At 42.5% G+C, this 12490-nt stretch overlaps 1 protein-coding gene across 3 annotated transcripts in view; it reads left to right on the top strand.

Moving 5' to 3' along the window:
* DLG2 (discs large MAGUK scaffold protein 2) overlaps nt 1-12490 on the top strand; it is an 812204-nt gene that overhangs the window by 736440 nt on the left and 63274 nt on the right. For all 3 annotated transcript variants that reach the window (XM_060157866.1, XM_060157868.1, XM_060157869.1), the window contains one exon: nt 2695-2871. In XM_060157866.1, coding sequence (XP_060013849.1) covers nt 2695-2871 — 177 coding nt within the window. The remainder of the gene's footprint in view (nt 1-2694; nt 2872-12490) is intronic.

The following is a 12490-nucleotide window of genomic DNA, read 5'->3' as shown; positions in this document are numbered from 1 at the left end:
AAGAGCACCAAACTAGGACTTAGCGTCGGGAGACACACGCTCCAGCCCCAGCTTGCTGCCTCTAAGCCATGTGTCCTGGGGTTAGTTAGGGGTCCTTGCTAGGTTTGCCCCTCATCTGTAAAAAGGGGATAGGAAGTACTATATCCATTGTGCCTTCTTTGTAGGAATGTATTGAGTCACAAATGAGGAAGTGTATATGAATATGCCTTCCAATCTATAGAGCGAGTGTTGGGGGTCCCAAAGACAACTCTCAAGGTCGATGATGTACTAGGAGGGCTCATCGGACTCAGCATAGTCATCCTCATGACTGTGATTTATTATAGGAAATGGATCCAAAGCAAACTCAGTGAAGGGAAAGGTGCATGGGACAAAGTCCAGAGGAAACTAGGTGAAGCTTCCAGGAGTCTCCTCCCAGTGGAGTCACACAGGATATGCCTGATTCCTCCAGCAACAAATCGTGACAATGGGTGTAAAACCCTGTCTACCAGGGAAGCTCCTTACAGACTCAGTGTCCAGAGATTTTATTGCAGGCTGGTCACGTAGGCACCCTCACTGCCTGGCACCTGCTGCAATTCCAGACTCCCAAGGGAAAAGCAGGTATTCAGCTTAAATGGTATTGTTTATATAAACAGCTTAGGCACAGTGAGCCGTTCTTAATAGGAAATGGTAAGAACCCTCCTCAAAACTAAGTTCCCAGATGTCAGCCAAGGGCTGTCCTTGTAAGCAGGCCTTTTTAAGGATGTAATCTCAGGATTGCTGTGTTAACTCTTTTTTGCACAGAATAGAATCCATGGAAAGGATTTTTATAAGTATACACTCAAAGGGGGAAAAGGAGGTAATAATTAAAATAATAACAGTTCATACTTCAAGATTGTCACTATGTGTAGGCACTTTTTTGTATGCGTTACATATATTACCTTAGGTAGCATTTCATCCATACAACAATTCCATGATAGGGGTACCGTTATCATCATTGTTGTTGTCATCACTGTGTTATATATGAGGGAACTGAGGCCTAAGAGGGGCTAGAGCGCTTTCCTGGGTTACCAGCTATGTGACTAGTAAGAAGAGAAGTAGTAGGACCAGGACATGGCCCCTAACAGTGTGGCCCCTGAGTCGTTTCTTAGCCGCTATTATACCGCACTATGCTACACAGCACCTACCATGGGCCGGGTGCATCCGATGTGTTATGTCATTAATGCTCACCGCAGCTCCACGTGAATATAGTTATTGGACTAATTTTACATTTAAAAACCTGTGGTTCAGGAATGTTAATTTGTGTCACATCAGCCAGCCAGAGAAGTGACAGAGTCAGGAGTGGGTCTCTGCCTTCTCTCAGTCCCCTTTTCCTGGCTGGGGTTTTGTGAAGTCTTTGGTAGAGAAGATGCAGATGGTCGGGTGGAAATGAGTCATTCTAGGAGCTGAGACCTCGCCCCCACCCAGCCCGTATTCCTTCACCTGGGGACATAATTAATGGAAAAAGGGGCTGTGTTGCAAGTAATTCAACTTTCCCTGCAGTATTTGAGAGCTGTAGATGCTGCCTTCAGCTCTTTTGGGTTGCCATGACAGCAGATGTGACATTTCTTTCATGAGGAAAAAAAAGAAAGAAAGAAAAAGAATCATACTTGGTCCTCAGTGATTTTAGACAGACCTGTTCATCAGATCTAGCTAGTTTTGCTTGCATAGTGGCTACACTCTAAGGAAATTCTTAGAATCGAATCAAAGGGGAATAAACAGGGATGTGGCAAAATCTGCTTCTCCGGGGAAATCTCATGTTGTATGTGTGTGGTGATGGTTTGTGGGAGATACAGGACTAGGCGGACAATGTAAAACTTGAGACAGATTGTCAGCTGCTTGGGACAACAGCTCGTCACTGAGGTCTCAATCATCGTAATTCTGCTTCCAACTCCCTCACCCCATCAGTCATATATATTACAGCGTGTTGGGCTCAGCAAAGGCTCAGCAAAGACTCTTTAGTGGGGAAAATATGCTGCATAAAGGAAGAATTACAATTCAGCGTGATAAATGCAATGATGAGATAGGCTTGGTATACTATGGAAGCAATTTATCTTGTTCATATCATTTTTTGTTCTTTGCCCGCACCGTGCGGCATGTGGGATCTTAGTTCCCCAACCAGGGATCAAAGCCTCCCCTCCTGCATTGGAAGCATGGAGTCTTAACCACTGGACAGACAGGGAAGTCCCTTGTTCATATTTTGATCTATGTGTCTATATACATACACATAAACATAGGTGTATTTTCATTATTGCTTTGTGAGCATTTAGTAATGTCATTAAATTAACCTCTACAACCATCCAATTTTAGTGATAGTCCAATACTCCAGTGAGTGGAAGGGTCCCAGTCCCCTGTGGGAGGACATGGAAGTTGTTACCATGCTGCATTCAGAAAGATGCCATGGTTCTCTTCATTCTTCCTTTCTAGTGATTTGTAAAATTTGATTGTAGTGAGAGAGTACTAACCTGCCTCGCAACCTCCTGGGAGAAGTAAGAACTAATCGTGATTTGTGACCAAAGCAGTAAGAATGTTGACTGCGATTCCAGGGGTTAGTCCTGGGAGTTGGTATCCAATGGGCAATGGGTTCTCAGGGCAGGAATGAACAGTCAGAATGGTGAATCCTAGATCTGTGCTGCCAGAGATTCCTAACAATGTTCTCTCTCTTGTCATTTCCTCCAGAGCCATGTTTGACTACGACAAGAGCAAGGACAGTGGGCTGCCAAGTCAAGGACTTAGTTTTAAATATGGAGACATTCTCCACGTTATCAACGCCTCTGATGATGAGTGGTGGCAAGCCAGGAGAGTCACGCTGGAGGGCGACAGTGAGGAGATGGGGGTCATCCCCAGCAAGCGGAGGTAAGAATGCCTTTTTTGTTTCAGAGGATTTGCTGCTCAGCTCTCCAGGGAGTGGAGGTGAGGGAAGATGAAGATGTGGCAGACTGTTCACAAAATATCTCTTTGAGTAGGATAGTCAGTCCGCGGGGAAATTGTCAGTGATGGCAGGTGACACAAATGAAATGCTGTCACGCTGCTCATGTTAGGGTTTTACCAAAACTGCCAACTGTGATAAAGGAAGAAAGAGGATCTGCTTATTCTGCCTTCCTAAAACTTAGCAGCTTTCGTGTGTTCAAGATTACGCTTATCAGCTTGTATACTGACAAACTCAGAGGGGTTACTTCAGAGGTTCATAGTTTACTGGATAAGTTTATAGAAAGGCCAGGTGAAAGCCAAGTAAAGTAGACTGTTTACAAAGCTCATGTCTGGCTGTGTAGTACTTCCAGATATTGATGGGAAAAGACTAAAAACCTCCATTCCAAAATCAGATACTTGGGGATAAACAACAAGGTCCTGCTGCATAGCACAGAGAACTTTATTCAGTATCCTATGATAAACCATAATGGAAAAGAATATAAAAAAAGAATGTATGTATGTATAACTGAATTACTTTGCTGTACGGCAGAAATTAACACAACATTGTAAATCAGGTATGCTTGAATTAAAAAAAATAAAATGACAGTTCCATTGGGGAAATAAACAAAATCAGATACTCAGGATAAGAGCTGTCAAACATCTGGTGAGGTCCAAAGAGTGGGTTTACAGCTGTGTTTTATAGCGTTAGTTACTCTTGTCCCCCACCCCACCTAGCACTCCCTCCTTTCACTCAGATAATTAGTTCTGTATGTAATTCCCAAGTAAAGACTATTATGTTCTTTCTCTTCTAAGCATTTCTTCGACTCTGCTTTTGAAAGGCGGGAATAGGCTTCAGAACAGCCACGTCCTTCATCTGTCCCAGCGGTTTCTGACCATTACCACTAGAAAGGAACTTTCCTTCCCATGACTGTCCTTCTGGCACTAAGATATTGTCTGAGAAACAAATTATCTGCACCCTAGAAAAGAGATATGGTATGAAGTCTAAGTCAGGAATAATGCTTATTCAAAGCAGTCACTAACTTTTCTCGAGCTACAAAGGGCTCCCCTCCTCATATGCAAACACCCCAAATACCTATGTAAAAAATCCTCATGGGGCTTCCCTGGTGGCACAGTGGTTGAGAGTCTGCCTGCCGATGCAGGGGACACGGGTTCGTGCCCCGGTCCGGGAAGATCCCACATGCCGCGGAGCGGCTGGGCCCGTGAGCCACGACCGCTGAGCCTGCGCGTCCGGCGCCTGTGCTCCGCAACGGAAGAGGCCACAACAGTGAGAGGCCCGCGTACTGGGGGAAAAAAAAAAATCCTCATGAAGCTGAGTATTCAAGTGCTGCCACATGCACAGTGACCCAGTGACTGAGCTAGCACCAGCCATAGTGGGAAGATGAAATTAGCCAGAAATAACTCTGTGGGGCATTTGCACCCCAGAGAAGACCGGTCCCCCATTTTTCTCTGCCTGGGGCCACATAGCCTAGGGTGAATGTAGGGAGAGGGCAGCAGGCCGACTCTTCTGCAGCTGCTCTCTCCCACCCTCTAAGCCTATGCCTATGAATCTCCCAGCAGCAGACAGTTCTTTAAACCTCTGGGCTCCTGCATAGTTGCCTGACATTGCTTTGAGAGGATGTTCTGAGTTTGTAGTTTGCAGTGTTTTCTGAATTCAAAGCAGTAACTCTCAGGACTAGTATATATTCTGTGTTTCTCCATTTCCATTTATTTAAAAAGAAAATGTCAAGGCAATATGCATTTCGGTTTGCTTTGATGTGATTAATCAGAGCTGTCTGAGGAGCTGTTCTGTAGAAGAAGGTTCCATCTTATCGAATATGGCCCCAAGGGTAGAAATGTGCTGGAGAAGGAAAGCTGTGTGGGAATAGATTTCAACTCACTTTTTAAAAAATCCTTTTAGTAGTTGGAGCTGACTAGAGATGATATGGATTACCTGGGAAGACAGTGACCTAGAACAATGGTTTTCATACCAAAGGTACATTGTGAAGACTTAGATATGCCCCTCCCCCACACACACAGTGATTCTGATTCAGTCCATCTGGAGTGGGTCCTGGAGATCTGTATTGGTATGTAAGTTCCTCCAGGTGATTCTGATAATAGAAGATTCAGTGGCAGGAAGTATTATAAAAGGGAATCAAACGTTGGGTGGGACAGTTGAACTATAGGATTTACAGCCACTTTCCAACCCTGAGGTTCTGTGATTCTAGTCAGTCTTGTCAATTGTCCTTCATTTGTTCAATTGCACATCATTTCCCCGCTAAGGAACATTCTCAGTGCTAGTCCTCCTGGGATAATTTTCTGCCTGCTGGTGGTCATTCTTGAACTGGCTCTCTCTCCTATTTTGGATGAAGGCCATCCTAACAGCCATGCTACAGCTGGCCTGGAGAAGAAGTTTGTCTAGTGACTCTAATGTTGATATTTGTATTCTCTCTCATGAAGGGTACAGTAGCCCACCCGCCATCTCGTGTGTGTGTGTGTGTATGGCTGTAAATCAATCTCTGTCAGATTTTCTCCTCAGGATTTTAACTCTTTCCAAAAATGTTACTATTATTGTTTTATGTGTTTATAAAAGTAACACATTTCATTGAAAAAAAAGGAAACATTTAGAAAAGAAGAAATAAAAATCACTAATAGGGCTTCCCTGGTGGCACAGTGGTTGAGAGTCCGCCTGCCGATGCAGGGGACACGGGTTCGTGCCCCGGTCCGGGAAGATCCCACATGCCGCGGAGCGGCTGGGCCCGTGAGCCATGGCCGCTGAGCCTGCACGTCTAGAGCCTGTGCTCCGCAACGGGAGAGGCCACAATAGTGAGAGGCCTGCGTACCGCAAAAAAAAAAAAAAAAAAAAATCACTTATAATCATACCCCACAAAGCGTTCTTCTGTGCTTATTTTAGTGCAGTTTAAAATCTGTCATGAGGGCTTCCCTGGTGGCGCAGTGGTTAAGAATACACATGCCAATATAGGGGACATGGGTTTGAGCCCTGGTCCGGGAAGATCCCACATGCTACGGAGCAACTAAGGCCATGTGCCACAACTACTGAGCCTGCGCTCTAGAGCCCGCGAGCCACAGCTACTGAGCCTGCGTGCCACAGCTACTGAAGCCTGTGTGCCTAGAGCCTGTGCTCTGCAACAAGAGAAGCCACTGCAATGAGAAGCCCGCGCACCACAATGAAGAGTAGCCCCCGCTCACCACAACTAGAGAAAAGCCCGCGCACAGCAACAAAGACCCAAGGCAGCCAAAAATTAATTAATTAATTTAAAAAAAAGAATCTGCCTGCCAGAGCAGGGGACACGGGTTCAATCCCTTGTCTGGGAAACTCCCACATGCCGCAGAACAACTAAGCCCGTGCACCACAACTACTGAGCCTGCGCTCTAGAGCACACGAGCCGACGTGCCACAAATACTGAAGCCCATGCACCTAGAGCCTGTGCTCCACAAGAGAAGCCACAGCAGTGTGAAGCCCGCGCACCACAACAAAGAGTAGCCCCTGCTCTCCACAACTGGAGAAAGAGTGCAGCAATGAAGACCCAAAAACAAAGACCCAATGCAGCCAAAAATAAATAAATATTAAAAAAGAAAAAATTCCTTTAAAGAAATTACAAAAAATAAAATAAAATATATCATGAGCCTTCCCTAGGGCTGCTCTTTAATGTTTAACTTCTAAAGGAGGCACTCTTATTTTATACTGCATTCAGCATCTTATAACTATAGCTCAGAATAAATGGTTACTGGTATCAATATGATTTATTATTAGATTAGGGTTATGCTTAATTCCTCTCTACCCCCTTTTATAAGTATAGTTCAGCTCGTAGAGCTGGTCTGGAAAAATCTCATAATGGATAACATCCCTTATGACTTCACCCTTTACAAAAATGTTTCTCTCTTGATGATTCTATTTAAACATCCTATGAAGTCGTAAGATGAGTATGAAAGTCATTGCCTTTTCCCTCCTTCTTTTTAGAAGCTGGTAAATAAATTCTACTTAAATAAATGCTCCTAGAGCATGCTAGACACTGATCTAAGCACTTTACAATTAACTTATTTAAACCTCATTACAACCCTATGGGGAAGGTAATATAATTAGCCTCATTTTACAAACCAGGAGTTTGAAGCAGAGAGAGATTAATTTACTTGCCTATACTGCCCAGCTAATAAATGGCATAACTGGGATTTTATTCCAGGCTATAACGCTCTTAACTCATATGCAATCCTGCCTCCCACCATTATAAAAATAAGAATTGACAAAATTCAATTCATCAAGCACTGCTTGAGCAGCTTCTGTGTGCCAGGTGCTATCATCCAGTCACTGCCTGGAGCCCAATATTTGTAGGACCAACATGTAACTATGGCACAGCTACACTGTGGTGAGGGCTATATTGTAAATAAACGTGCTGTCTTAGTTCGGGCAGCTATTACAGAATACCATTCACTGGGTGACTTATACAACAGACATTTATTTTTTGCAGTTCTGGAGTCCAAAATCAAGGCACTGGCTGATCGAGTTCTCAGAGAGGGCCCTCTTCCTGGTTTGCAGATGGCCTTATTGCTGTTTCCTCATATGGCAGAGAGAGAAAGATCTTTTCTCTCATATTTCTTCATTTTGGACACTAATTTGATTGATGAGGACTCCACCCTCATAACCTAATTACCTCCCAATACCTCACCACCAGAGACCACCACACTAGGGATTAGGGCTTCAACATATGAATTTTATGTGGACACAAACATTCAGTCCATAGCAGGTATCAAGGGAAGTGAAAGGGCAGCAGAGGAATGAATTCCATCTGATGATAGAGTATATATTGTGCCAGTTGCTTTCAAATACAAGATTTTCTTTAATCTTTACAAAAGCTTCATAAGGAAACTGAAGATCAGAGAAGTAACTTGCCCAAGGATGCACAGTCAGCCACTGGCTGAACCCAGTTCTGTCTGTAGCCAGACCAGATGGCTTTTCACTACCCCATTGTCAAGGGAGGAAGCCCTTGATAATTAAGGAGTTCTTACTACATTTTAAATACTATGCTAACCAATTTTTTGTATTATTTAATATTCACCATAGGGACTTCCCTGGTGACGCAGTGGTTAAGAATCCGCCTGCCAATGCAGGGGACACGGGTTCGATCCCTGGTCCCAGGAAGATCCCACATGCTGCGGAGCAACTAAGCCCGTGTGCCACAACTACTGAGCCTGTGTGCCACAAATACTGAAGCCCACGCACCTAGAGCCCATGCTCTGCAACAAGAAAAGCCACCACAATGAGAAGTCTGCACACCGCAACAAAGAGTAGCACCCACACACAGCAACGAAGACCCAACACAGCCAAAAATAAATTAATTAAATTAAAAAAAAAAAGAATCTTTAAAAATAAATTCACCATAATTTTTCAAGTCTGTGTTAATATCCTAATTTCACCAACATGAAACCTGAGATCCTAAGAGGTTGAGTGACCTGCCCTAAGTCATAGAGCTAATAAGTGGCAGATGCAGAATTCCAACCCAGACTCATGAGACTTCAAAACCTGGGCTTTTAGCACAGAATCTCTCTTTTCTGAGATTACATAGTTTCTGAGGGGCCAAACTAGGATTTGTTCCACTGTCTCTTAATCCAAGTCTCTATTCATTACCCCACAGTGACTGTCACCTGGGCTGTCAGATGACAGCTTGCACCTAGCATTGCATAAGGGTTTACTCACTTAGCTTCCCTGCAAGCCTGTGGCCGGTAACCTATATGGCATTTCAATTCTCCTTGCAACAGGGCCTTATGGAGCACAGGCAAAGGGATACCCAGCACCAAATGATGTTCCCACCATCTATTGCTCCAAGCCTGCCCTCATTGTTTGTTTGGCGGGAACCTGAAAACGCCAGATGGGAGATGGGTGAGAAGGCAGAGGAAGACAGTTGGGCTCATTAAAGCATGACCATGTGGTATTCTCTGGAGACGCTAGGTGTCAGAATTGATTGCTCAAGTTTTGCCATCCAGTTTATGTTTTCAGTATTTTGGTCAGTGACCAAACCAGGGCGGAGAGGATTATTTCTGCTTAAATAATCTAATTAATTGCTTGCCTCTTGAGCGTGAGAGAAGTGTGTCAGTCCTTTCATCGCAATTCAGTCTTTCTACACAGGTGACCCACCATTCCCTTAGGTAAAGATCTATGGGTCTTAACATCATGTATTTCTGCTAAAGGAGTCTCAGTAAAATAACTAGATAAGGTGATGCTAAACTTTTACATAGATTCCTACCAAGTACAATAAAAAAGTCGTAAAATGGTCAAAAACTTTTTAATCAGAAACACTGGTTGTTTGGGCAAGTCACTTCAACTCTCTGAGCCTTGGTTTTCACACCCAGGTCAAGAACCAGTAGCCTCCTTGATGATTCATTCATTCATTTACCAACAAAGATTAAGCACCTACTATATGCCCAGCTCCATCTTAAGCCCTGGATCACTGTACAGATTATAGATAATACAGGTAAAGTTTAGCATAGCTTCTAATACTTCTGTGCTTACACAAATGATATATGTTTTCCTTTCTTCAGAGTTTGAGCTTTTGATGCTCAAAACAACGTAGCATTATGTAGGGCCCTATTTCTCCACCCTAACCGATCTTGACAATAAACTATCCACATGTATCCCAAGAAGCACTAGGAGAAAGGACAGGGTTGAGGCAAGTGAAGAAAAAAGATAAGCCACATCCCCTGCTACCCGTGAGAAGGGTTTGCAGAGATCCCCAAGAGGCAATCGACATGAGCCTCTGGGATAGAAAAACACAACTATTGTTGGGGATGCAGTGAATGTAAAGACTGTTGAGGAGAGAGATCAGTCCAATGTTTCTGATGTAACATTGCAAATAGACATCTAGCTAACCTGAATTTCAGTGTTAAAAGCAAATTTATTCTGAGTTTTGAGGCGAGCCTGTCATAACAGGTATTATCTCAGTGACCCTTTGCTTGAGTTTGGTTTTGGTTTATTTAATTCAGGACATTTGGGATTTGGGATGCAAGGAAGGGGGATGGCTGTCATTTGTGAGAAACTCAGCCCAGACGTCTAAGGAACTATATTGGTCTTAAAATTGTGGGTGACCATCTAAAATCTCACGTTTGTTGTAACCCATTGGATATGGGAGGCATGGAAGGTCCTTAAGTATTGCTTCCCAAACAGAGTGAATGTGGCCTGACACTGAAGTTAGCTGTTAAAAGATGTGTGCTCAGGCCCTATTTCTACCACTTTCTAATTTGGCAAGCTTCAAGTCTTAGCTTTCCCAGCCATAAAATGGGGTTGAGAATACCACACTTGCTTATGTCGGGGCCAAATGAGATGATGTAAATGTGAAGGAATTTTTCATTAATAATTATATGTTAAAACTTCAGCTACCACTATATCATCATCATCATTATCATTCAAGAAACTTTCAACCCAAGTAGAAGTCACAACTTTCTGACTTCCTTTTTTTTTTATATACATCTTTATTGGAGTATAATTGCTTTACAATGTTGTGTTAGTTTCGCTGTACAACAAAGTGAATCAGCCATATGCATACATATATCCCCATATCCCCTCTCTTTTGAGCCTCCCTCCCACCCTCCCTATCCCACCCCTCTAGGTCGTCACAAAGCACCAAGCTGATCTCCCTGTGCTATGCGGCTGCTTCCCACTAGCTATCTATTTTACGTTTGGTAGTGTATATATGTCAGTGCTACTCTCTCACTACATCCCAGCCTCGCCTTCCCCTGTTGTGTCCTCAAGTCCATTCTCAGCATCTGCATCTTTATTCCTGCCCTACTACTAGGTTCATCAGTACCAGTTTTCTAGGTTCCATATATATGCGTTAGCATACGGTATTTATTTTTCTCTTTCTGACTTGCTTCACTCTGTATGACAGACTCTAGGTCCTTCCACCTCACTACAAATAACTCAGTTTCGTTCCTTTTTAGAGCTGAGTAATATTCCATTGTATATATGTGCTACATCTTCTTTATCCATTCATCTGTCAGTGGACATTTAGGTTGTTTCCATATCCTGGCTATTGTAAATAGTGCTGCAGTGAACATTGTGGTACATATATCTTTTTGAATTAAGGTTTTCTCAGGGTATATGCCCAGTAGTGGGATTGCTGGGTCATATGGTAGTTCTATTTTTAGTTTTCTAAGGAACTTCCATGCTGTTCTCCATAGTGGCTATATCAATTTACATTCCCACCAACAGTGCAAGAGGGTTCCCTTTTCTTCACACACTCTCGAGCATTTATTGCTTGTAGATTTTTTGATGATGGCCATTCTGACCGGTGTGAAGTGATACCTCATTGTGGGTTTGATTTGCATTTCTCTAATCATTAGTGATATTGAGCATCTTTTCATGTGTTTGTTGGCCATCTGTATGTCTTCTTTGGAGAAATGTCTATTTAGGTCTTCTGCACATTTTTGGATTGGGTTGTTTATTCTTTTGGTATTGAGCTGCATGAGCTGCTTGTATATTTTGGAGATTAATCCTTTGTCTGACTTCCTTCTTGAGTGAACCAAAATCTGTCACCTATACAATAAGACTTAATTTTTTTTTTTTACTTTTTTTATTGCTTGTTTGAAGATTAGTAATAAACCATAGCAAATATTAGGTTTGTTTGTGTCTGTCTGTCTGTCCATCTGACTTAGTCTTTGCAACCCGTTTGAGATTTAAGTGATGAACCACTAAAATGGCCTAATAGAAACATTTCTTAAGAAATATGAAAGGGATGAACTTAGAAACCAGGGGGGAAAAGTTAGAATGCTCTAAGCAATTCTTAGAATAGAATATTGAGTTCAGCCTAATATTATTTATGTTTGGGGCCCATGTGAGTTCTGTCACTTTATGCAGAATTTATTTGCATAGCCTAATCAAATAACCATATATTCTCTGCATGTTACAGTCATTTTGGCGTCATCTGATGTACTAGTGTTCCCATAATTAGGCTGGTTAATGCAAAGAAGCCAGGATAAAGTCAGGGCAGAGATGAATATGAATTAGCATTTGCACTTGGATTAAAACTGAGAAAAGCTGAAGTAGCTCGGAGTAGGCATTTTCTCAGTGAGTATCTTTCCACTTGGCAGTCTACGTTATCTGAAGTCTTCCTTGATCTCCTCCCAACTGTTGTATGTTGGGTGCAAGTAGAAACTCTTAGTGGAGCATATTGCTTTCATATCTGAGGTTAGATTTGAAGAATTTTCTTCATCTGTTTCCACTCAAGTATTCTACTCTCACACTGAAATAAATATATTCTGAAACTCCATTCTGTAACTATAGAAACCCTGATCTTCAGTGCATTTCAGCTGGAAACACAAAAGAACGCTAAGTTAAAGAGGAGTATGTTGTTCATTATTGACCTATGAACAGCTTAGATTTCATAAGCCATTAAGTTTCTGTAGATTCAGGGTTTTTGCCTCTCCTTTTTCTTTCCCCATTTTTGAAATTAGAGCTAGCCATATTTAAACAATAAAATGATGCTAAAACAATGCAATGAATATGATTTTAGTTGAACTGTTATTTATTGAGGACTTGCTATAATACACTGAGTGATAT

This window comes from Lagenorhynchus albirostris, chromosome 9 (assembly GCF_949774975.1).
Source record: "Lagenorhynchus albirostris chromosome 9, mLagAlb1.1, whole genome shotgun sequence".
NCBI classification, from domain to species: Eukaryota; Metazoa; Chordata; class Mammalia; order Artiodactyla; family Delphinidae; genus Lagenorhynchus; species Lagenorhynchus albirostris.
This window is presented reverse-complemented; position numbering and strand designations above follow the sequence as displayed.